Raw genomic sequence first — 26,832 nt, 5'->3', positions numbered from 1 at the left:
ACCTTCCTCGTGGGAACGTTTAACCTATTGGTTAGGGGGTTCTGGAGTCACTCCCAACCAGAAGGTAGCGCCAGACATAAATGTATTTACAAAAGAACAAGAGCACCCTGTATGTCCATGTGAACAGGGGAATCAAGGCAACCTTAGCAAGTGTTCACATGAAACTCACGTATAGAAAAAAGATTTTGTTCTCAGACTTTACTGCGCAGAAAGAATCTATTAAACAGCTTTTCAAATTACATCAATACTACTCTTGAATAGAGAAAAGAAGATTCCAGAGCAGCCAGTGTTACGGATCAGCCAAATCAAGTTTATTTGAACAAGGAATAATAGTTCAGACAAGTAGATGTGAGTGTTTCTCAAGGAAAGCAGGGAGAGTGAATATACCTCAGGTGAAAAGACAAACCAAAACCGAATTTGAAGACGAGAAGTTAAGGTGCAAATGTAAACATACATTGTATATTGGTTGCTTTACAACAAAAGACAGCAGTTTTTTTTTTTTACTATTCAATAAAATTCGTGACACAGAAAATTAATCATTGTATCACAGTTCAAAGAAACAATCTATCTATACATTTGTTGACGATGTTTCGACCCTTGGAAAAAATAAATAGGTTTTCCTCTGACTGGACTGAGATGCCTGGGGTTGGCTGAGGAAACGGAGGCCCGGTCTGGGAAGGAAGGGCCACTATAGGTAGGGACGATTGTGGTTCTCAGTTGAGCAAAATGCTGTTTACGATTGGTTGGGGCGGCAATCCCCTAATATTTCCCTTAATTGGAGAGGAGCATCTGTAATGGGCTCTCTTTCAAGGTGAAGGGATCTTGTATGCCTGAAGATAGCACATCAATCAACTATCAGCAAAATTATACCCATTGGGCAGTGTATGCTCCCAAGCAGACCGCCGTGCGGTTCTGTGTGAAGTCGGCTGAACCTGCTCCTATTTGTACCCAGGACAAAGACGTTAAGTCCAAGGCCAGTTGGCTGACCTCCTGTTTGGCTACAATGACACAGCAAGCTGCAAGAGCACTTTTTCATGAGGTGCACAGCTGCCCATTACCAACTGGACCTGACCTGCTATGTTATGTCGATTTGTATAGTGTACTCATCACTCGAGGGTATCCAGGCACTTGGTCTGGACCCTGCTGTTGACCTTTGCTTTGTCTTGAATACCAAGTGCTCTTCCTGAGGTCCTGGGACCCTTGGCTGTGTTTATCTGGATTCTTCCCAACACCTCTGAAATATTTGGACTTGAAGACCTTCGGAGGATTGGGAAAAATCTGACAAGCTGGTCCACCCAGGGCACGACCTCTCTGTGCTGAACAAATAGGTTTCCTCCACGCTGAGCTACTGTGCAACATCAAATCCATTTCTGTGAGACCTCAGTGAGAAGGTATCCAGCCTTGTGGAGCTCCTGTCATACACAGCCCACAGTTTTGCCCGCTGCGGGATTTCGAGCTCCGAAAAACATACTTGAGTCCGAAGGTAAAAATCTTGTCCAGGCGAAGGTGGCGAAGGTGTCCGACAGGCAAGTGGACTTTCCTGGGCATGTAAGATTTTTTTTTTGCTTAATGTTTTTCTGCCAAAATTTAGCTCTTCACCGAACCGTAACCTTGCCAACACAGTTCTCCCCTTAGCAGTATGGTAAATGCAGTTTGTAGTGCACACTTACTTGGTATTTTGCTGGAGTGTTCCACCAAAGTTGGTGCAGATTAGTGCTGGACATCTCTAGACACATGTGTTTCTGGATTTTATCCGTCATCAGTAGAGATCAATAAACGATTTTTATCTGGGGTCGCTGAGCAGGCTGCCACAATTCTTACAGGTCACAGTCGCACAGGTGCATCTCCACTAGCTCGTCAGCTCAATGGCTCAAAGGAGCCTTTTTAAACAGGAAGGGGTGGGAGCACACTGCTGACCTCCCAGCACAGTTCGCCCCTTAGCATTATGGTAAATGCAGTTTGTGGTGTACGCTTACTTGGTATTTTGCTGGAGTGTTCCACCAAAGTTGGTGCAGATTAGTGCTGTCATCTGAGCTAACCCTGGTTTGTCTATCTGATCGGGTGCTTCTTCTCGTCAGCCTCAAATTGTTCCCAGGACTAGGTCTACCAAGAACATTGTCTACCATGAACATTGACTACCATTTGAGCTTGCAACAACAACAAGGTGAATGGATGTAATGCTTGTATTAATCTCAGCCACTGGTTATCGCTTGTGGCCACATTCCAGTCCATTATTTGTTGCCTACAATGCCACTTTAGACAAAGGCCAGGCTTCTGCAAATCAGTAACTACTCTGCTCCTCATGGGAACAGTCCCAAACTGCTAGGCAAGTCACCCTCGAGAAGGGACCACAGGCAACCCCAGACTGATTTCGACCTACTTAGGTCATTTGGAACCAAGCTGCACCCGACTGAATAGCCCTCAACACCGCAGCACACCTTTAATATGGCCCTTACTTTTCTTAGGTGTACCCTGATTAAGCTGTTACAGAGTTTTTCCCTGTATCTCCTGAAGACCGTTTTCCCAACGTGGTCACCTCCGCTCATTGCATGAGTGAGCTTCTAGCTCTTTTGTACAGCCATCCTACATCACCACTTTTCTGGCCAAATTGGCACTACGGGCTAAAGCAGACTTTCTGCAAGAGGCTGACTTCCTTTCATGTCGCCTTGCCTGTCACTCTCCCAACTTCCTTTGCTGGCATGTGCAGTGTCCGTCTTCAATATTTGTTACATGTCCAGCTTTACTTTACTATCTTTTCCTGGTAGGAGCTCAATCCCACCATGCTTTGCTGCCTTCTGATACTTACAAACTTTACTATATTCCTCCTGCCAGCCTCAGGGTGTACATAAGCCTTCTGCTGTCTGTCACCCTATGTTTTTAACTCCGAACGTCCTTTGCTCCACCTTGCCCCTCGAAAGAGGATTAGAAACTCATTTGTTTGGACCCCAAAAGAGTGCAGAGCTTTTACATCCTAGGCCATTAGGTGGAGCTCTTTGTGGAATTCTTTGTGGCACAGAAAGGCAAGGCAGTGCAGGAGAGGACCTATCAATGTGAATAGTCCTCTACATCAAATCTGCTATACGTTGGCCAAGAAGCACCCCCCAAGAGATTAAGGGCCCATTCAACCAGAGCCAATGCAGTTGCTACTGCACTGGCATGTGGAGTGCATGTCTTCAATATTTGTCAAGCTGCTTCGTGGACATCAGTGCACACGTTCATAAAGTACTACTGCCTTCTCAGCTTGGTCCGATGGAAAAGGAATTTTGGCTGTTCAGTTTGCAGGACTTTCTGGACTGAGTCATTCCACAAACACTTCACCTGGGGAGGTACAGCTTTGTATCTTTTTTCCAAGGTGAGCAATCTGTGGTTAGAAGTATGCATCAGAAGAACAAGGTACTTAGTTTCGGTAATGTTTTTTCTGGTGAATACGCAGAATACTCACCGCCCTCCCATCTCCCTATTCTGTGAAATGGACTGTTTTCAATCTGAAAAGGTCCCAGTCTAGAGATCTGCACACTGGTATGAACCACTGGTCTTTGGGCAACATGTCTGAGGGCGCAGACGGTGCCAGAAAGAAACTGACATCAGCGCACTTGGGTGGTGCTGATGCGATTCCCTCATCACTTCCCGGGCTGAGCAGAGTTAAAGTAGAGCTGTATTGGCATTATTGGACTATGATTGAAAGTCTTTAAGATTTAATCTGGCGCCTAGGGACCGTGTAAAGGTGAGGAATCTGCGGTTAGATAGACTATCTACCAGAAAGGGTGTACCAAAGGTACGTAACTTGTTTATTTAGTAAATACGTAAGTAAACGACTTCTAGAGCGTGCGCATGCCCAAAGGCATCTTGGTGCTTTGTATCTGTTTACTTTTTTTGTTTCCCTGGATCTTTAAGGCGAAGAATTTTTGATACATTTGCATTTAAAGTTTGAAAGCCTCCCAAATCATAGATGTGCTTGCAACTAACGCTTTTGAATAAATAAAATAAAATCTCTAGATATCACAGGCATCTCAAACTGCTATCACAAATAAAAATTACAAAGAGAACATCAAGGCCACGGAAAAAAATTGTTGGAGATGCCAGCTGAACGGGTTGTGAGGGGTCTTTGTCCTTAATACACCCTTTAGGTGCAATCAGTACACAGCTTACGCTTTGATATATTATTTGGATGACTAGTACTGTTCTAATTGGCACAAAATGAACCTGGCATAACAATATGTTTTCGTAGATTCAGAGCCAGCAAAACCGTACCACTCCTCACAGCAGGGGAGATGTGGGAAGAGGGATATTTAGTGCGAGAGAGAATACAGATTTCAATTTAAAAGATACACACTCTCGCACCATCATGACAATTCGCTTTCCAGCCACAATTCCCCTTCGTAAAATAAAGGGTGCAGTAGGGAGCTGTAGCCCCCTCTATCCTCCCTACATCCAAATTTATTTTGGCAGAGTGTTGGATAAGGTCTCAGCACCATGTATTTTATTCAAGGAATGATGCATGGTGTAAGTGTAAGTGGTGTCCCCAGGGCAGGGGTGGGGGCTCACAGGAGATACAATGTGATAAGTAGAGTAGAACTGGTATATTTGGAGGCAAGCTAATAGGCTTCTCATGGGGCAGGGGAAGAACCTCTACCTCATGATAATGGGTGTCGTGGTCAGCTGCAGTTTTGTTGTTATTGACTGTGCTGGAGGCATGAGCTTCCTGAAGTTGGGTTCGGTCTCAAGGGGATGCTCATAGTGGCATCACAGGCCACACAGGTGCAGAGAGAGGAAGAAAACACCTCTTTTGTGTCCACCCTCCTTATATTTGCACTGTGTCAGCACAAGGTTGAGAAAAGGTTTATTATTATTTCTTTTTAGATTTTGTGAAGGTTTTTGTAAAGATGACAGAATTTTTACAGAATACTGTTTTTTGCAATTAGTTAATTTTATTTATCATATCGCTTCAATCCTGTAGAGTTTGTCTGATTTTTGTTTTTGGTAGTTAGAATAACTTAATTTATCAATTGTTGTGTAGTCTACGTGTTTTCGCTTACCACAAATTGGGTTTTTATGCGGGATGGCAGCGTAGTATTTTTTGGTGATCCATTATGATCGCATTATCAATTACTTCCACACTAACGCTTTTTAAAAACGAGTATCTGATTTACGATGTGTGCTTTTTAATCAAAAGGATATGGGATTGGTTTACTCTTTCATAAAAGTTTGTTTTTCTGGTGTTTGAAAATATAGAGTAGAAGCTTGATTCCTTACCTCTACGTTTTTTTTAATTGAATCCATTAAAATTAGGATTTTGCACACTGATGCTGCATTTTCCTCATTGTTTTCCTTGATTTCTCTTTAATTTCCAAGCAGAGATGGTTGGTAATTTCTACTTGGAATCATTTTCTCATTGTTACCTTGTCCTGTCCAATGTGTAGTTCAACTTTGGAAGTGTAGCAGATGCTGACACCGAGATTGTACGAGTCACGTTGCTGTATACCTATGGGGAGGGAGCAGTTAATGGGAACCCTTGAGGTCCATTGGACTCATGCATGTATTTCTTGGTTAAGTCGCAGCTGGCGTGGTTTACCCCATGTTGTATTATAACTTCAGAGTAGATTTTGGACTGTAGTCATAAGAGCCTGGGAGTAACTGTGGCCATTGTTACAGAGGAGGTGAGCGGCACACCTTTGAGTAAGGGTTTCTGTCAACCCAAGTTACAAGTAAGGAAGCAATGTATTACATTTCCTTGCCCCTTGAATGTATGACTGTAGCTGTCTGTACATTCAAGTATTTGACTAGCACCTTGGTCAGTGCTTCTTCAAGGGCACCTACAGGTGGCCGACCACCATTGGCGTGTGGGCATTATGTTTCAAAAACATATTAGTCTTTGAAATACTAACTTTTATTGGTTTTAAAAATTAATCAAATACTCTGTTCAAACTTACCTCTGAAATTACCTGTTCGAGGCATATGAGCTGCAGATTGTACACTTAGCATAGATCGCCATCTGGTGTTGGGCCCGGATGTTTGCAGTTTGTTTTTGTTCTTTGGACAGTCTTTGGAAGTCACGAGTTCGGTGACTCCTCCTTCGGTCCGTACTGCGCATGGGCTTCGGCTCCATCCTCAGATTGTTTTTTTCCGCCATCGGGCTCGGATGTGATACTTCGTGCTCCGGCTTCGAACTTCTACGGTTCCAGCCTCGACGGAAAATCCTCGTTTCTTCGAGTTTCTTCATCATCATCTTCATCTCTCGAAGCGGCACTTTTCTCCATCCCGTACATCGGCACCGGCCTTCGGGCCCTCCTCGACTCCGGTCCCAGCCGATGGAAAGGACTCCGTTCAAAAAGTGCTCAAAATGTGGGTCTAAATTTCCCCACACCGACCTCCATCAGGTGTGTAACCTTTGCCTCTCTCCAGAACATGAGGCTAGAGACTGCCCCGCCTGTAAGTCTTTTCGATCAAAAAAGACCATCCGGGATCGAAGAGCTCGACGCACCATGGCGCACTCATCGTCCGCAGCTCCACCGGACATCTTCGGAGACGACGCCGAAGCTTCGGGGCAACTACACACCGAGCAGGAGGACGACGTCGTCCGCGCTTCCGAGGCCGACGACTCCGACGTGGAGGACATCACACCGGCGCAGCGGGTCGTGAGTACTGTACCCCCTCCCACCCCCGCGCCCAAAACCAAAGAGACTCCGGTTACACCCTCGCCTGCAGGCCTGGGCAAAACCAAACACACAGCTTCTATCACCCCACCTTCGGGCCCGGTGTCGAAGCCTCAGAAGTCTCACGGCAGCTCGGGCTCGAGCCAGCCGACGCCTGGTGCCGAAAAACACCCTCCGGCACCGAAAAAAGTGATACCCAGCTAGACTCCGAAGCCACCGGTGCCGAAGCCTGGACTCTCGGTGCCGACAAAACACAAACACAAATCTGTCGGCACCGACGCTCCGGCGCCGAAAACTCCTTCGACGCCGAAAAAACCGGAGGTTCCAAAAAAGCATGGCGCGCAGAAACCATCGAAACCCTCGGCTCCGAAAACATCGGCGCCAGCGGACGATTCGGCGCCACTGGATCTCTTTACACCAGACCCTTTGCAAAAGACTCTATTTAAAGATCCAAAGACTGGGCTATTAACTTTAGTTGTCAAGAAAAGACGTCTTGACACACCGGCTCCTCCTCCACCGCCCAAGCGGAAGGACTCTGCTACTTCTCCTCTCAGAGTGCCCTCCCCACTACCACCTCCTCCTCCACCCCCTCCCCCTCCCAGGTCTCCGCCACCCTTACCTCATCACTCCCCGACCCCGTCCCCAGATCCGGATTACGGGGATCCAGATTATGACCCGGCGGACGCCCCAATGGACCCCACTCCACCGGGGACCCCAGACCCATGGGAAGACTACCACAACCCTGACATACCGGATATGCCTCAGGACGACCTATACCCATCCAGGCCGTCTCCTCCAGAGGACTCCTTAGGGTTTCATCACTTAGTGCAGAGAGCAGCACACTACCATGGGGTGGACATGCATAGTGAACCAGTGGAAGACGACTTTCTACTGGACACATTTGACATTCAGGACAAGTCCACGTCTATCTTGCCCATGCTTAAAGGTGTCACCAAGCATGCTGCAGAGGTGTTCAAAGACCCCGTCAGGGCCAGGGTATTGAACCCCAGAATAGAAAAAAAGTACAAGGCGGCACCCACAGACCCTGCATACATTAAGGGCCCTGCTCCCTTAGATTCCCTAGTTGTGTCCACAGCTAGAAAGCGGGCTAACTCCCAGTCCTCAGGAGAAGCCCCACCGCCAGATAAGGAATCCAAACTTCTAGACGCGTCTGGCAAACGCACCGCCTCCCAAGCTTATGGAAGTCCTTAAACGAGTAATTCCTCCCAGGGCACCACCTTCCCCTGTATGGAATCTAAATGTAGTTCTTACACGGCTAATGGGTCCACCCTTCGAACCAATGCATAAATGTGAGCTACAGTTCCTCACCTGGAAAACAGCTTTCCTCGTAGCTATCACTTCCCTTAGAAGGGTTGGTGAAATACAAGCGTTCACTATACAGGAACCCTTCCTACAAATACATCACAGCAAGGTCATACTTCGAAGTTTCTGCCCAAGGTCATTTCCCCCTTCCATCTCAATCAATCGGTGGAATTACCTGTCTTTTTCTCGCAACCTCAATCTGTTGCAGAGAGGGCCTTACACACACTCAATGTTAAAAGGGCTTTGCTGTACTACATACAAAGAACGCAACCCTTCAGGAAGACTAAACAATTGTTCGTTTCCTTCTCTCCACCACATAAAGGCAACCCCATCTCTAAATCAGGGATAGCTAGGTGGATTGTAAAGTGTATACAAATTTGCTATCAAAAGGCAAAAAGAACATTATCTGTTCCACCTAAAGCCCACTCTACTAGAAAGTTAGGGGCTTCTATGGCTTTTCTAGGGAACATACCCTTAGATGACATCTGCAAAGCAGCCACATGGTCAACACCGCACACCTTCACAAAACATTACTGTGTAGATGTGCATTCCAAGCAGCAAGCTAGGGTGGGCCAGGCTGTACTAAAGACACTTTTTCAAACAGCTGCAACGGATACCGGTGGTCGCCGCTAAGGTTGGGTACTGCTATATAATCTATGCTAAGTGTACAATCTGCAGCTCATATGCCTCGAACGGAATATGCTACTTACCAGTATGCATCTGTTCTTGGCATGTAGAGCTGCAGAGTTGTACACGCCCACCCGCCTCCCCGGCTACCTGTATCCGTTCCAGTACATCTTATTTAGATACAACACATGGGTTTCTCACTGTTATTACTACGCTCCATCATTTCCCTGTTGGCGAAAAACAATCTGAGGATGGAGCCGAAGCCCATGCGCAGTACGGACCGAAGGAGGAGTCACCAAACTCGTGACTTCCAAAGACTGTCCAAAGAACAAAAACAAACTGCAAACATCCGGGCCCAACACCAGATGGCGATCTATGCTAAGTGTACAACTCTGCAGCTCTACATGCCAAGAACAGATGCATACTGGTAAGTAGCATATTCCTTCTAGATAATCCTGGAGATTTTTAAATTCACTGTTTGTGATTTAGGTACACAGTAGTCATGATAGTTGCTGACTGATATTTTGTGTGCACCATGTTGTGTCTGCTGTGGCCAATGCATTTGAGGGATTACAGCATGTAGTGGCTATTTTTTCTTTGACAAATCCATTGCTTTACCCATGGTTTGCTTTTTGTTTTCAGGGAAACCTACACTCGTTTACAAAAGATGTTCTGAAGCTAATTCATAAAGATCAGCCCTTTGAGCCCTTGGAAGTGGATGCTAAAGTGGCACTTGAAATGTTTCAGCACAATAAGTAAGTACTACAATCTGCACAAATTACTCCGCTAAAATGGTTTTGTAGCAGCTCTAAGGACTCCTGCAAGAAGAGGGTGAAGGCATAGTCTGCTGTATCTTTCTGTAGATGTACTGTACTGCATTGGCAGTTGAAAAGACTGTTAAATATACAGCAGCCAACACCAGCAATGCAGGTGTTTGGGGAGGACTGCTTCCAATATAGTAAACTGTTTCTTGGTTTTACGCCAACTCCTAGAAGATCTCCGCCAGAGAGCCCCTTAAAACGGGCCCGTGAGGGACTGCAGCGCCACCCCCACGAGGAGCACCTGCCCAATGATGATGCTATATACTTGCAAGGGTGTGTGAGGGCACCACAAGATTTATACAGGAGTACTCTTTCTCTCCTCTCTGCACACTCAAGTCAACTTGGAGACACCGCACACAGATCATAGCCGACTTGGCTGTTATATACCTTCCCTTTTTTCTTAGGAACTGATACCACTTACATTGTTGTTGTACTCAATGTTTTTAACCAGGCACAAAGGACTTGAACTTGAGATTGATTGATAAAACAGAGTAAGAAACAAATGGAATAATTATTTCCATCTTTAAAGAAATTCTGTATGGATCAACGTAATGACTACTTATTCACTGATTGTTCACTTGGTGTTTGCTTCACCACTAAATCTATTGATAAAACCATGGCGATGGTTTGGCATTTGATATTCAGAGATTAGAAATAGTTCAATAGGCGACTTTACAGAATTATCATTTAAGACCCTAACATTCAGCTTGAAAAACGTACATTTGTTTTTTGACACTTGTCCATTAGTGGTAGTAGTCACTGCCCATGGGTGCTTGACTTCCCTTTTAGTAAAGTAAATCTTTCATTATTGTTAATCTGTGTGACCCCTTTAACTGAACGCTGTTGCTGGCTTTCTCATATGGGTTGGCATGTTTGGTGTATTCAATTTTATTTCATTCTATTCAAATAATAATGCTTGAACTACTGCTAACCATAACTGTTAATTAAAAATCATTTTTGATTACATTATTATCTTTAACATATTGCTAACATTGACTCTTAATAATTGTAAATGTTTTAAACTGTTTATTAATTATTCTTAATCTAAATAAAACACTACCCCTAATTAAATTAGTAAGCCTTACCTCTACATTTGAATACATTTTATATTAATTCTCACCTTAATTAAATTAGTTAAACTAAATTAAATATTATTATAATTCTCTAAATTAATGTAGTGATACTTTGTTTTGTTGATGTAGTGACTCGTTGGTACAATGCCAGATAATAGTAAGGGATCTTAGAAATGATTGAATTGTGGGCTTACTAGGAAAAAGTTCAGCTAAACTTTTTAAATATCTTTACTTAGGTATAAATCTACCTTGGTGGAGGAGAAAGCATCTCAGAACCCAAAAGGAACCGTCAAGGTATACAGGTAAGCATGCACTTATTTCCTTAAAAGTTCTTTAGAGACATTTAAGCTTAAACTGTTTTAGGATGTCAGGGTAAGCATCCACTATTCAAGGGGCCTCCAAGTTAAAACTAGTACTCATGTTGCATGTTGTCTGTGTGCATCTGCTGTTCCGTTATAGGATACTGGGGTATAATGTATTAGTTTGAGACAATTTATTTCCTTAAGGCCCTGCTGCCCCCACATTCCCCCTGCATCTGCTTCTAGCACCACAGTTCCCACCACCACAACCAAAGGTATTGCCTCAATAATGCAACTAAAACAACTCCAAAACCACAAATCCAGTTACAAAGTTACACAACTCCAAATCCTCAGCAAACAGTAAATCTGGCTACAAAGAAACTCCAATTGAACACCACCTCTCCCTTATAAGTCCAGTATTACCATATATCCAGTCACATTACTTCATCTGCATCCTTTTCCGTCTATATTCTTCTCCTCTTTTCCTTCTGTCTTTAAATTCGTATTACCTGTTGACCTCTGAGAAGTGGAGGCCCCGTGGAAAGAAAACTGTAACTCCAAAGAAACGACACCTGCCCAACCCAGATGCTACAGTTACATAACTTCCTCAAAATTCCAGCACAACTTCACAAATACTCCTTTTAAACTTCACTACTTCAACAGAACCCCGAACCAATGTCACTACTCCATCTCAACAACTCAAGTGAAATTCTCATTCAGAAACATCTTCAACACACATCCAGAGCTTTTATTTACAAAAGAGCTGCCGTCCTGTCGCTCTTACTTGACTAGTGGAACCCTACTCGCATAACATGACCACCATTTTTCTGTTACTAAATTAACTCAAATCCATCCGCAGTCACTCACAGCACTCCTTCTAATTCAACTCTAGCACAAATCTAGCTTAACTCTAAAACGTCAACACAAATCCACCATGACTACACACATCTGCTCCAGCTCAGTAACTTCAACATAGCTCCACCTTCAGCACAACTGAGTAAACAACAGTTCCAACTCCACAGCAGTCACATACATCCAATAACAAATGAAACCTCTTCAGACCAACTTCATTACAATGCCATCTCCTGAACAGGATATTAACAGAACAGTAACACTACACGGAAAGCACTTCAAGTTTAGCTCCCATTTTTTACAAGTTTTACTGAGGCATTACAGAGGTCCCTATATAACACAGCTGGTTTCACTACGAAATACAAGCTCCTATACCACACTAAAAGAACTGGAGTACAGGAAGCACAACTGATACATTACGATTTCACCTGAGATACTACAATTACAACGGAACCACTATATTTACACAGCATTACCAGCAACATTTCCCCTGCTAAATAAAGGCTACAAGAAGTGTGCATCATGAATAACGCAAGTGACCACACTGGTCTACCACAGTAGACTATAACACTTTAAAAACAAAATCTCTTTTATATTTATCAGTGTTTGTTTATATATGGCGTAACAGTTGATTTAAGATGTTTGTTATTTAATTAGCTATATTTATTTAGATATATGAAAATAAGTAAACTTGGGCTTGAAATGCTTTTTGCATGCACAAGTTGAAAAGGAAATTTCAAATTAAGATTATCTTGCTTGTGTGCAGTCAATCAATCAATCAGTTCATTTGTAAAGCGCACTACATACCCGTGAGGGTTTCAAGGTGCTGAGGGAGGGCGGGGTGCTGCTGCTACTGGTCGAAGAGCTAGGTCTTGAGTCGTCTCCTGAAGGTCAGCAGGTCTTCGGTTTGTCGTAGGTTGAGGGGGAGGGTGTTCAAGGTTTTGGCGGCGCGGTGGGAGAAGGACCTGCCTCCGGATGTGGTTCTACGGATGCGCGGGACCGTGGCCAGGGCGTGGTCAGCGGAGCGGAGTTTCCTGTTGGGTATGTAGAAGGAGAGTCGACTGTTGAGATAGGCTGGGCCGGTTTTGTGGAGTGCCTTGTGTGCGTGGACCAGGAGCTTGAAGGAGATTCTTCTGTCGTTGGGAGCCAGTGCAGGTTCCTTAGGTGGGGGGTGATGTGATCGCAGCACGGGACGTCGAGGATTAGGCGTGCAGAGGCGTTCTGGATTCTTTGCAGTCTGTTGATGAGCTTGGACGAGGCTCCGGCGTAGAGGTAGTCTGCTGCTGACTAGGGCCTGGGTGACTGTTTTCCTCGTGTCTGTCTGGATCCATCTGTATATCTTGCGGAGCATACGGAGGGTGTTGAAGCAGGTGGAGGAGACTGCGTTGACTTGTTTGGTCATGGTGAGTTTCGAGTCGAGGATGACTCCCAGGTTGCATGTGTGGTTGGTAGGAGCCAGTGATGCGGGCCACCAGGAGTCGTCCCATGCTGAGGGGTTGGGCCCGAGAATGAGGATCTCCGTCATGTCTGAGTTCAGCTTAAGTCATCCTGTCGGCGACGGCCTTCATTCCCTGGTGGAGGTTGGATTTGGCGGTGAGGGGGTCCTTGGTGAGGGAGAGGATCAGCTGCGTGTCGTCGGCGTAGGAGATTATGTTGAGCGGGCGATGCGTGCGAGTGGTGCCATGTAGACGTTGAATAGCGTCGGGCTGAGGGAGGATCCCTGTGGAACGCCGCAGATGATCTCGGAGGCAACGGACCAGAACGGGGGGAGGCGGACTCTCTGAGTTCTGCCGGAGAGGAAGGAGGTGGTCCAGTTCAGGGCCTTGTCTCGGATCCCTGCGTCGTGGAGACGCGTGCGTAGTGTGCGGTGGCAGACTGTGTCGAAGGCGGCGGAGAAATCCAGGAGGATGAGGGCCGCCGTCTCGCCATTGTCTAGCAGGATCCTGATGTCGTCTGTGGTGGCGATGAGGCTGTTCTCGGTGCTGTGGTTGCTGCGGAATCCTGATTGGGAGGGGTCCAGGATGCTGTTGTCTTCGAGGTGACGGGTGAGCTGGATGTTAACTATCTTCTCGATGACCTTTGCTGGGAACGGAAGGAGGGAGATGGGCCGGAAGTTCTTGAGGTCGCTCGGATCCGCCTTGGGTTTCTTCAGTAGGGCGTTGATATTGGCGTGCTTCCAGCTCTCAGGGAAGGTAGTGGTCTCGAAGAAGAGGTTGATGATGTTGCGCAGGTGGGGTGCGATGGAACTGCCGGCTTTGTTTAAGATGTGGTGTGGGAGAGGGTCAGACGGGGATCCGGAGTGGATTGTGCCCATGGTCTTGATTGTGTCCTCGGTGCTTACGTTGGCCCAGGTTGTCAGGGAGTCGTGGTCGGTGGGATGCAGTGGGTCCGGCGTGTCGAGGCCTGTAGGGGTCGTCCGGGGGTTGAAATTGTCATGGATGTCGGTGATCTTTCGGTGAAAGAAGGTGGCGAGGGAGTCGCACAGGGCTTGCGATGGCGGGATGTCGTTGGCGCTGGAGTTGGAGAGTTCCTTCACGATGTTAAAGAGCTCCTTGCTGTTGTGTGCGTTGTTGTCAAGGCGGTCTTTGAAGGAGGTCCTTTTGGCGGTCCGAATGAGGTGGTGGTGGTTGCGGATAGCGTCTTTGTGGGCAGCACGGCTGTCCGTTGTCTTGTCGCTGTGCCATTTGTTCTCCAATTTCCGGCAGGTGCGCTTTGATGCTAGGAGTTCCGGGGTGAACCAGCTGGCTCTTTTGCTGGTGTCTCTGTTAGTGGGCTTTTTCAGCGGGGCTAAGGTGTTGGCGCAGTCGTCCATCCAGTGTCTGAGGGTGCGTGCACCATCGTCTGGGTTGGTGGGGTTGGTCGGTGAGTTGAATGCAAGGTTTGTCTGTAGTTGTTCTTCAGTGACTTGCCCCAGCAGCGTCGGGGGATCTATAGGGTGCGGTGGTGTGTGAGGGGTTTTCGGAAGGAGAAGTGGATGCAGTGGGGGTCTGTCCAGGTGAGTTCGGAGGCGTGGCTGAAGGCGACGTGGGGGCTTGAGGAGAAGATGGCATCAAGCGTGTGACCGGCGATGTGGGTCGGCGTCATAACGAGCTGTTTTAGTCCGAAGTTGGCGAGGTTGTCGATCAGGTTGGAGGAGTTGTTGTCGTTGTTGTTCTCCAGATGATAGTTCAGGTCTCCGAGGAGGATGTAGTCAGTGGAGGTCAGCGCGTGCGTGCTGATGAGGTCGGCGATGGAGTCACAGAATTGTGGCCGGGGTCCTGGTGGTCTGTAGACGAGGGTGCCTCTTAGGGTGGTCTTGGGGTCCGTGTGGATGTGAAAGTGCATGTGTTCGGCGGTGCTGAGAGTGTCGTGGTGTTTGTTGAGACCCTGATGGTGTTCTTGTGGACGATGGCGATTCCGGCTCAGTTGGTGCGGTCTCTGCGGGTGATCTTGTACCCGTCGGGGATGGCTATGACGATGTCTGGAGAGGAGGCTTCGTTCATCCAGGTCTCGGTCAGGAAGGCGACGTCCGGGGATGCGATGTCGAGTAGGTCCCAGAGCTCGACGGCGTGTTTGCGTGCGGAGCGGGTGTTGATCAGGATGCATCTGAGCTGGTTGGGTTCCGTCGTGGCGGGTGTCTCGGTGCCTTCGAGGCAGGAGAAGCTGCAGTTTCGGCAGGCGAAGGGACCGTGGGTGCGCTTCGGGGTGGCCTTGCAGCAGGTGTAGGTCCTTCCTGGGTTTAGAGTGACGATGGTGTTGGCGTCGTAGCGGAGGCGGTCTTCATGGCTGGTGCGGGGGGGCAGGGGTTCTGGCACTGGGCGCGGTCCAGGCGCGGACGGGCGCAGATAGGCTTGCCTTAGGCGCCGGGCGCGCGGCCGCGCAGAACCCGCCATATATGGGGATGTGGGGAGGGAGGAGCAGCTGGGAGGCGTGTGTCAGGGGCAGCGAATGGGCGTGGAGGGGGCGGGGCCGCAGGGGAAGCAGCCGCGGGGACGGGAGCAGGGAAGCGGAGCGGTAGCGGGAAGGAGACAAGGCAAAGAGGGGTACAGAATCAAAAAAGGGGGCACAGAAGTAAGTCAAGGGGTACAGAATCAAAAAAGGGCACAACAGAGAGCAGATACAAACCTAAGGCCACCACTGGCCACCAGGGATGAGGCGCAGGTGGTAGCCTGCGGGTGGTGGAGGGCCTCGACTTCAGCGGCGGCAGCAGGCGTCAATGGGGGTGCAGGCAGAGCTGCAGCGGGGGGGAGCGACCTACCAGGCAAGGGCAAGGCAGTACTCTGTATGCACACATATATGTATATTACAGTAATTATGTAATTCATATAAAGCATAAGGCGAATAATATGAGTCTTATTCCTCAATCAGCTATTCATATCTGCAAACCACTAGCATGCTATCCCCTCAGCAGAGTGCAATAGTTTATTTTCTAATGTTTGCAAATGACTGACACTTTAAGGCCCGATCTGTGCAATGCATACCCAATACGTGTGGGCGAAGGACTAGGGCCTGTTGACAACCACAGTCACCCCATACCATGCAGGGATCGCAGAAAATCTCTATTTCACATAAATAACCAGCATTTGCAATGCAATAGGTCTCACAGTTGTTAGAGTTTGAGCTATTGGCATTGTAAATGGCAATGCCTTTTATTTATGTGTTGGTTTTTAAAACCTAAATAAAAGGCATTGTCATTTACAATGCCAATAGGGTAAACTCTCGCAAATGCGTGACCTATTGCATTGCAAATGCTTGTTACACATGGTAATACTGTCTGGGCAAACATTTCACCTTTTTAGTACCAGTCTAACAACCAAATATATAAATAGGCAACTGAAAGATGACCAGCTAATGTCTGTGAAGGGTCTTCCAAAGCGTGTGAACATATATCACCAAGTTTTCAGTAACCTTTGATCCTTTAGTTAGAAACAATTTATCTACAGATTATGCGCCAGATAATTATGCAAAATAAGGCAGAAGCAGCAAACACAGGATCGCATAATTCCAGTGGCCCTCCCCATGACCCAATATTATATTTGAACTCTAACTTTTTGATGGTCAAACTGGATCCTCTCCATACCTGTCCATTGGGTGCAACGTGATGACTCTATTGCAGGTGTCTCCAACCGGTCGATCGCGAGCTACCGGTAGCTCGCCGAGACCCTGTCAGTAGCTCGCGACGCTTGCTGCTCAATTTAGTAGCCCATTAGTGTTATTTGGGCTATTTAGGCTTTTTTCATGCTCCGTTGCCGCCATCACCCAAAGCAGCTGCTCTGATTGGCTTAGAAGAGCTTAGCTGGGGCGGGCTGAAGAGGATGACGACGTTCCTCTCCTTTCTTTGTGGATCTTGTGACTGTTTCTGCGCCCCCTGCCCTTTTCTCACTGGCACCGCACTGTTCATTGTGCGAGTGCGACAGGAGCCATTGGGGAGCTGCAGCAGGCGTGTCAGGGCGGAGCAGCTGGTTTGCAGGTCTTGCAAGCAGGGACCCGCGCCATCTGCCCTTTTCTGCAGAACAGCTTTCCACCTCATATCTCACCAGCGCAGCAGGTAAGCCGTGTGAGCACACCCTGGCCCCCTGTAAAAGTAAAGAGTGAATGACCCTGCATAGTGCTGCATACCGACTTTCGTAAGGCTTTGTCTGGTCAACAATTCAGTTAAAAGCCATGTATTGCAATCGATATGGTAATCGTAATGGGTAAAAGTGTGTCTGCTTATTGTTGTGAGCCGTGTTCCTAGAATAGATAATACAGGAAAGGTTAATTCTCAGATGAGCCTGTTTAGTCAAATGCCTTGTACTGCTGTCAATATGGTAATCGTAATGGGTAAAAGTTCGTCTGCTTATTGTTGTGAGCCATGTTCCTGAATGGATAATACAGGAAAGGAAAGGTTAAATCTCAGATGAGCCTGTGCCTCAATAGTGGCCAAGATCCCCTGTAAAAGTAAAAATTGAATGACCATGCATAGTGCTGCATACCATCATCATGAGCCACGAGACTTTCATAACTGTGTCCGGCCAACAATAGTCAAATGCCTTGTAATGTAGTGCGATCAATATGGTAATCATAATGGGTAAAAGTGCGTCTGCTTATTGGTGTAAGTAAGCCATGTTCCTAGAATGGATAATACAGGAAAGGAAAGGTTAAATCTCAGATGAGCCTGTGCCCCAATAGCGGCCAAGATCCCTTTGCAGTATTTTTTCGGAAACAACAAGCTTAGGATTGCGAAAAGGTTTCATTCATTACCACTCATATAGCGGGAGGGTAGCCAGTCAACATCTTCGAACAGCTGTAGATGGGCCAAGAAAATTAACTTAACATAAAGAGAACAGAGATTGTTTATTTTTTAAGCATGTCCATTATTATTTTTTTTTAATCACACAAAGTACTGTAGGTGTAGGTAGGGAAGTAACGGCCCTTTAGTGTTGTTTGGTGGGCGATTTAGGCCGGGCAGACTTTTTTCAGGCTCCGTTGCCGCCCTTACCCAAACCAGCTGCTCAGATTGGCTTGAGCTTAGCTGGGGCAGCCGAAGAGGATGACGTTCCTCTCCTTCCTTTGTGGATCTCGTGACTGTTTCTGTGCCCCCTGCCTTTTCCTCACTGGCACCGCACTGTTCATTGCGCGAGTGCGACGGGTGCCAGTGGGGAGCTGCAGCAGGCATGTCAGGGCGGAGCAGCTGGTTTGCAGGTCTTGCAAGCAGTACACAACTGCTGGTACCCACGCCATCTGCCCTTTTCTACAGTACAGCCTGCCACCTTATATCTCACCAGCGCAGCAGGTAAGCCGTGTGAGCACACCCTGGGCTCCCTGTAAAAGTAAAGAGTGAATGACCCTGCATAGTGCTGCATACCATCAACATGAGTCATGAGACTTTCGTAAGGCTTTGTCCGGTGAACAATTCAATTAAAAGCCATGTATTGCGATCAATATGGTAATAATGGGTATAAGTGCGTATGCTTCGTGTTGTGAGCCGTGGCCAGTGTTCCTAGTATGAAGTTCCGAGTATGGATACACAGGGAAAGGTTTTTTTTAATCTCAGATGTGAGCCTGTGCCCCAATAGTGGCCAAGAACCTTTTACAGTATTTTATAACGAGACAACAAGCTGAGGTTGCCGAAAAGGTTATCATACATCACCACTCCTAGCCAGTGAGTAAACATCTTCGAGCAAAAAACAGAGATGGGACAATAATATATTTGGAGAACTTTACATAAAGAGGACAGGGATTGTTTATTTTTATTTTTTGGCTGCAGCATCTCCATTATTTGTTTTTTTATCACACAAAAGTACTGTAGGGAGTAGGGGTGGAGCACACATGGTATTAATTATCCCCTTTACGGGCCATGCAGTTAGGCTCCTACTCCTATGGGACCTCAGATGGAGCAAACTGCCAATGTAAACGGCGATAGCCAGTCCATAAAGTCAAAATTAGACAGGCCATAATTTTCTACTCTTCTACTTAGTCATCCATTGCAAAGGTGCCACCAATTGGGACCCCCTTGAAGCGGTTGTCATGGGAGCCTGATAATAGGAGGCCTGTCGGAGGTGTTACCATGGATCAGTCATGGATACCAATTTAAGAAGAGAATTCGTAGCGTTGTTAACTGAACAAAAGCAACGAAGCATGCTTAAACGTTTAAACCAGAATAACAGAATTAAGGCTTAACTCTCCATCTTCCAAAATGCTTACAGTGGAGCAAATATTTATTTGCTTGCATTGGAAAAACCTTTTACATAACACATGGAATATGAAAGCAACTTCCCAACAGGCTCAGAACACACATGGCTAAGAGAGAATTCACAGATGAAAGAATGAGAGATGAAATGGTACTTTGTGATGAAGTCGGGAAGCTAAGAGTCTTTATCTTTTGATAATTTTATAAGTGATAGGGGGCTGATATACGAGCTAGCAGGGGTGCACTATTACTTGCAATGGATCGCAGTTTCATTATTAAATCCTGAGTAGCGACACAAGATGGAATGGCCAATTAAGGTTGATGAAAAGCTCATGGCAATTAAGAGGATGAGCTCCAATAGGGCACTGAAACCAGATACACTGCTACATTTTACAATAGAACAGGAGTGGAGATCGTATCTGTTGTGGCCAATCTCTCTCTTAATACCTTATTGAGAAGGAAGGGATAACCCCAGATGACTGAGGCCAACATTACTTTAATTACAAAGTTTGGAAAGTGCACTGTTTTATCGCCCCAGAATACTGATTAACAGAGACACCACCATTATCACTGGAATTTTAAGCGGCAGACCCCTAACATAAAGGCTTTTTGTTTTCTCATAGCCTGGCCTGTCAGGTTTGTCCCCGGTAGAGTTGACTATTATTAAAAACATATGTATATGGTGGGAGTGACGCCATATTAGGACTGCACTCGAGAGGCTAGTGGGGCGGGAATGGCCTACAGGTGAACCAGGCCCTACCAAAGGCTTGTCTGACAGATCAGTACATTTCATTAGTTGGTTTTTGGGCTGCATTACAATGATTATTTCAGTGACAGCTATTGATAGGCACTGATTTTGAAGCTATTAATTGAAAGGTCGTAAACTAGCGGTTTGCCAACAGCACACATGCACAATCTTTTCTTTCAGTGTTATTGTGTTCAAACCACAGTATGGGCTCTGAAGAAATAGGCTTAACGTCAATGAAACTGGGCGGGGGAGGTCTCTCGGAAAAATGCGCGAGTTGCTTGGGATTTAGTAGCTCACGACGATTTTCACTGACCAGAAGTAGCTCTCACTACACAAAAGGTTGGAGACCCCTGCTCTATTGTGACCCCCCAGCCTCTACCCCCCTCGGCAGCCAAAACATACTTTTGCAGACCGTTCCATTTAAAGATAGTGGAGTGTTTCTAAGGATGGTGAAGTGGGTCTAAGGACGGTGGAGTGGGTCTAAAGGACACATTATTATTTTTTTATTTTTGGTAGGCATGGGGAGATTAGGTGATTTGCCCAGAATCACAGGATATGGAGTCGACCCCGAGGCTCGAACCTTGGTTTCCAGCACCAAAGTCAGCAGCTCTAGCCGTCCAACCATATCCTTTCCCAAGCTTTCTTCTTTTGACTCACTCCCGACATCGTCTGCGCTCTGTGCAAGTTTTTGCAATAGGTCTTGCAATGAGCTATTGGCATTGTAAATGACATTGTTTTTTTAGTTTGTTTCCTTTCTAAAAAACAAAGAAAATGCTCTAATGCAAATTGGCAATAGCTAACTTTTTTGTAACTGCGAAATCTATCGCATTGCATTTGTACTAGTGTGAGTTATCAGTATTGTAAATGGTACTGGTCCTTTCGCTAAGCGGAAGGGTACACAAGCATTTGCAATGCAATAGGTTTCGTACTTGTGAGAGTTTGAGCTATTGGCATTGTAAATGGCAATGTCTTTTATATATTTGTTAAAAAAACCTGCAATAATAGAAGTCATTTACAATACTAATATGTTAAAGTTTCAAAAATGCGAGATCTATTGCTATGCCAATGCTTGTTTTCCAATGTTCAGGGGGACGGGACTGTATAATATTAGTTGTCGTATTGCTAGATGTACAGGATTTGTATACCTAGACGTGTGGCGTGCCAGGTGTCATCAAGCACTGTGGGCAGTGCATGCGTCATTGACAGATGATTAGTAAACATCTGGCACAGCTATTGCACCGTTTCACTATTGCCTCAACATTGCTCGTCCAGCATGACAGGCACCTGATGGCTTCCACGTGTGTCCCTCGAAGAACCAAGAAACCGGTGGGGTGTGTGTGTCTGTCTGTGCAGTGCTGTGTGCATGTCTGTGTGTGCAGAGCTGTGTGCTGTGATTGAGGTCTAAGGTGGGGTGTGTGTCTGTGTGTGCAGAGCTGTGCGCTGTGATATAGGTCTAATGTGGGAAGTAACGTAGAAAGTGCCATGGGCCATGTTGCAAGCAAGAAAATAGCCCTTTGTGGCTGCTGTTGGGACAGTAAAATACAGCAATGGCAAGGTTCAATGGGCCCCTGGAGCTTCTGGGCCCCGGTGCAACTGTAGCTGCTGCGCCCCTGGGCAAACCCCTGCAGTGCACTTTGCACCACCCCCTTGGAGCCCAAGCGAACACTCTCCTGTGCATTTAGCGCAACCAAGCATGTGGCATCGCTGGAGGTTATTACCTGCTGTAGTTTACTGGGCGCAACGGTTGGACTCCTCGCACAGGAGCACTTAAGCTTTTTCGGGGTACAAGCACCGAGAGAAACACAAACAGGAACACACACCCTCTCACACTTCCTGTGAGGCACATGCAGAGAACACTCCTCCAATATTTGCCCACTGTGCAGCAGTGTAAACTTTAATGCTACCCTCAACTGAACCCCTACGCTCTGCACCCTACAGTATGATATCACCAGATTAGTTTTGTAAGGTGGAAAATACTGCCTGTAAACATTAATGCAGTCTTTTATTTACTGGGAAATTGTAGGGTCATGTACATATAATTTAAGAAGCAAATCGACCCCTCCTCCGCCACCCAGAAAACATTCTGCGCCTGAACAATTTGTTTGCCCAGTCCTGGAGCAGAGCTTTTTCTTTTCCTTGAAAAAAAGCTCTCTCCGGCAGCCTCGCTTGTCAGGCGAACGCATCTCCCAGGCTTCAGCAGCGGCAAATCCCTCTGAACTCAGTTTGAACCGAGATCTCGATCGTAAATCATCCCCAGCAGGGAAAAAAGCATGCTGTTTGCATCTCGTGCCGATCCCCCTTTCTTTAACACTTTCACAGGCGAGCGAGGGAGCCCAGCAGCGCCGGTAGGAGTTCACAGCCCGAATCTCTGTACCAGCAGCAGAAAAAAAAGAAGGTGGGGGTGGGAACCGGGGAGGGAGCGCACTACATAGCAAAACAAATATATAGAATGTGGGCATAAAAGCAATAACGCGAGCCACAGCTCAGAGTTAGAGTGGCCCGATGCAATCAGTCGCAGGGAAAATTTGCATTGATTAGTGAGTGCACAGGAAATAGGATTTTTAATAGAAAGGTGGAGTGAGTTGGAGAGATTTTTTTTAAAGGTGAGTTCGATAGGCTAATGGGGATTTTTTTTTATATGTTAGACAATGTCAGATTGTTTTTAATTAAAGCACGCAAAATAAGGGCTCTCTCCAAAATCACAGGATGGTGCCGGGCCTCAAACTTGGTTTTAAAGTTCCAAAGTGGGCAGCTTTGGCTGTAAACTTATATAAACTCCCCACTTTCCCGTTTTTTTTAACGTTACAAACTCAACATTGTTGTTTAAACGCGAAGCAAAACACGTGAAGACATATGTTTTTGAACTTCTAACACAGCAACCGAGTGAGTACATGAGTTAAGCATCCTTCTCAGTATTAGAGATGCAACTACTCCAATTTGCACGTTTACCGCCATGCGATAACAATAAAAAACTGGATATTGTTTGAGAGAAAAAAAATTGGATGGACATTCAGCTTCTTCACTCTGTGGTCCATTGTTGATCAAGCACCGCGTGCCGCGGTGCATAAATAATATGGCTGCACAGCAGCCCCACCCACTTCTGGAAAGTGCAAAGCGCTCCGCAAGGCAATACATTAATTTAAAAAATGCAGATTACTTGCTGCCTGTTGCACCCAGAACGGAGGTGTCTGCGTGTTGCAGGGAGGAGCGGTTGACATGAAGTCCTAAAGACTGACAACCAGAATTAACCCTGAGGCTGAAATGCCCATATAGGAGGCCGAGCCATCGCGCGCGCTGTGCCAGGAGCTGAACGCGTTGACCTTAAAAGTAATGTAAGCGCACAAAGGCAATGTGAAAAAAAGCCCTGGTACATCATAAACAATTAGCTAACACGCTCCATGCACTTTGTGCCTGCCTGCAGTGGGAACCAGTTTTCACTCAGCTGCATGTTTAAATTTGCATTGCGCTTTCACTTTAAGTGAAAGCGCCATGCAAAAATAAACACGGGGCTGAGTGAAAACAGATGGCCCCCATAAAGATAAGAAATTGCTTTGCGACAGCAGCAAAGCAGACAACCCTGTCCGGATTGGCCGAATGAAAAGGCGAAAGGGCGTCAACAAAAAAACCTCATTTCCAATGGCAGGCCACCGTTTAGCATAAACGGTGATGCCAGCCAATGAAAATGAGGGGCGGGGCTTCAAGTCCCCTTCTCAAATCTACTATCTTACAATATCTCGCGCGCAGCACTTTGCGCTGCAACGCCAGGCCAGACCTAAAAACAACTGTATGTACATTTGGCATTATTAAACACAGATTATTTAACAATACTCAATAGCCTATCTGATGTAACATTTTCAGAGATTTTCTGAAGTGTTGGGAATCCACTTCAATGAAAAATGCTACACAAGGCAACACTGCAGCATAAAAGCTAACTTGCTGCTTGGAGAAACAATAGAAACATGGAGGGAAAACGAAGAAAAATACAGTGCGATATCCTTGCAAACTAAACTGAAAATGAACTGTGTTCCTTTAAGTAGCTAACAGCTACCATATCCAAGCATACATTGTACTTTCAGTTGTCTTACAGAGTCACTTCTTTTGGAAAGGCTTACTTAATTTGCTTATTATTACTGAAGGTTTTTGCCATTCATGCAGCGGAGAGGTGAGACGATAATTTATGAGATCATGGAAGTTGCTTGGATTATGGGCAATCTGTATCCAGAAATGAATGGCACAATGTCACTCTCAAATCAGTCAGCATATTGTAGACGAGCCAAAAAGTGTCTTCTAAATAGCTTGATAAAATAAGATGGCTGCTCTGGCACCAGAATGTGTACAGTAATGTTTAAGGAAATTATGGACAGATCTCCAAGTGTCTCCTAACTTATTTAATTCAGAGTAATGTTTCTCCTCCAAGCCACAATACCTGCTGTTACCTTTATTGAATTTCCCTTTGACATACCTGTTAACAGTTATTTTGTCAGTTGGTAACAAAAACAATACAGGAAACAATCCACCTGGCTAAAGACTGTTTAAACGTGGTCAGGCCAGAAGGAGTGGACCATAGTTGCAAAAAAACTGATTCCTTCTTGAATATGAATTGATAATCACCTGGAATGGTGGTGAGAAAATATATCTTGGCTCTTCCCAGCCACATAATATTATAATGCTGATAACCAGTTAATCAAAATACGTGTCAGGTGTGTGTGAATCTGAGTGCAGCAACGCTTACCATATCATGCTAAAGGCATGTCTTTGGTCTATATGTGAACATTTGGGTGAGTTTCTTGAGGTTCGATTTATATCGAAAACCCTTTCAGCCATGCACTTTGAAAGGACGTGTAAGGGCCCGATGCATATAGGAAACCTCTGTGGCCTAGTCATGAGTATGAAGCACTGTAAGTTATACAGTGAATCTTGCACAAGACGGCCAAAGATTGAGAGTGCGCAATTCAAGCATTAGAGATGCAAACAAAATACAACTCTGGAGCTCAGATAGAATTTTAGTACATTCATATGCAAAAATAAAGCACTTAGGCCAGAAGATATACTCTTGTGCAGTGTGGGGAAGTCCAGCTCCATAAAAATATTCACTATAATGTGGTTGACTACATGATGTTTCTTTTGATGTGCTTCCTGTTTCCTAAAAAAAAAAAAATTGTAAGCGCCTTGGTACACACTCTTGTTGTTGATGGAATATCTTTCTAGCATACTTCTATTACTTTTCATTTGATGGTTTACCTCTGAGGAACAGAAAACCTAGTTCCCACTTACATGCCATTGTGTCAATATTTGAGATAGATGTTTTTCAGTATTGAAAGAGACATTACAGGCCGATGCAAGAAGAGAAAGGACACTTAAAATAAAAAATCCTGATTGGTACAAGTAAACAGAATCTGTAGTGGCCCTAGGCCAACTTTCACATAACCCCGATAAAGTGGTGCTGACGCAAATTTGATACGTTTTGGAATTGCTCTGCTCTAAAGTCCTTTGGAGATGATATCTATCATAAAATAAATATAATACGCAGAATTTCTTTACCTAGGACACCGTTATGTGTCTTTTAGGATCAGAACCCCAATCAGAGGGCCACTGGGCAAGCAGGGTTTAGTGGGCCCAACTGAAGGGATTGAGGTCATTTACCCCTGATGTGTCTGGGCTCACCCTAATATGAATCCCGCTCAACTGATTCAAGCACCTCCTTCTGCACCTGACTTGTTAGTATCCTAGCACGAGCAGTCACTGCTCCCTTGGAGGGAAGTGTAGATAAAGATCAGTGAACACGACTCATAACTCGACTTGCACGCAGCGCACACAATAAATCAATGTCCAGTCAAATACTTATTTTGTATAACGTTTTTTTCTGCCTTGCTCATGGGGTCAGTCTCCTTGCTTCGGCAGGGCTCCGACAACATCTCCTCTGTCTTCGGGCCGCCTCGGATACAAAGCCTCCCTAGTCTTGGTTGTAGCAGCAGTTTTGGGTCACAGGTAACAACCCAGACCTCTGGCCTCAGCACCTTGAGTGGCCCCACCTGGCATACGGGGTCTCTCCAATGAACCTCTCTGTCTGGTCATACTGGCCTCAAGTTGCCTCCTCCGCACATGGGGTCGCTGCACACTTTCCACACATGGGCGATGACCCAATCGATGCAACCTAGTCCTTGGCACACGGCGCCCCTCCTGACATACGGCGTAGCCAACTTCCTCAACACTGCACACAGGCAATGGCCCAGTCGATACAGCACTTCCTTGGTGCACGGCGGCCCTTCCTGGCATACGAGGTCACCAAACTTCACAATGTGGCATACAGGCAACGGGCCAATTGATGCAGCACTATCCTTGGTGGGTGGCAGCCCCTCCTGGCATATGGGGTTGCCAAACATCACAGTGCGGCACATGGGCAATGGCCCGATTGGTGCAACACAGCTTCTCACAACTCGCTCATAAGTCCCAATCTTCTGGGCTCCTTTCTGGATCTCGTTCCCTCCAATACACTCCTCTCCCTCATGGGTACACCGGTCTTGGCGAGCAGGCAGGTACTGGTGCTCCAGACTCCAGTGCAGGTGATCTTGGTTTCTCTGAGTGATGCCCGCTCACCCAGCAGGAAGGCTAGCAGGCTAGCCGCTAGTCCTGGCCACAGATCTTTCCCTCCTCATGCAGCCCGGCTGGCTAATCTGCACTGACAAAGTTTGGGGTCTCAGACTCCCCAACATATAGTTCTTTTGTAGGCACAAAATTTGAGTTAAGGTCTGCACCTTTGAAGTTTTATGTTGGGGTTCTGCTTC

The 26,832-nt window shown here is 46.2% G+C and overlaps 1 protein-coding gene across 2 annotated transcripts in view; it reads left to right on the top strand.

Moving 5' to 3' along the window:
• MRPL39 (mitochondrial ribosomal protein L39) overlaps positions 1–26,832 on the top strand; it is a 104,981-nt gene that overhangs the window by 47,799 nt on the left and 30,350 nt on the right. For both annotated transcript variants that reach the window (XM_085620547.1, XM_085620548.1), the window contains exons 6-7: positions 9,246–9,358; positions 10,734–10,799. In XM_085620547.1, the coding sequence (XP_085476673.1) occupies positions 9,246–9,358; positions 10,734–10,799 (179 nt within the window). The remainder of the gene's footprint in view (positions 1–9,245; positions 9,359–10,733; positions 10,800–26,832) is intronic.

The sequence above is a fragment of the Triturus cristatus genome, chromosome 8 (assembly GCF_964204655.1).
Source record: "Triturus cristatus chromosome 8, aTriCri1.1, whole genome shotgun sequence".
Taxonomy (NCBI): Eukaryota; Metazoa; Chordata; class Amphibia; order Caudata; family Salamandridae; genus Triturus; species Triturus cristatus.
This window is presented reverse-complemented; position numbering and strand designations above follow the sequence as displayed.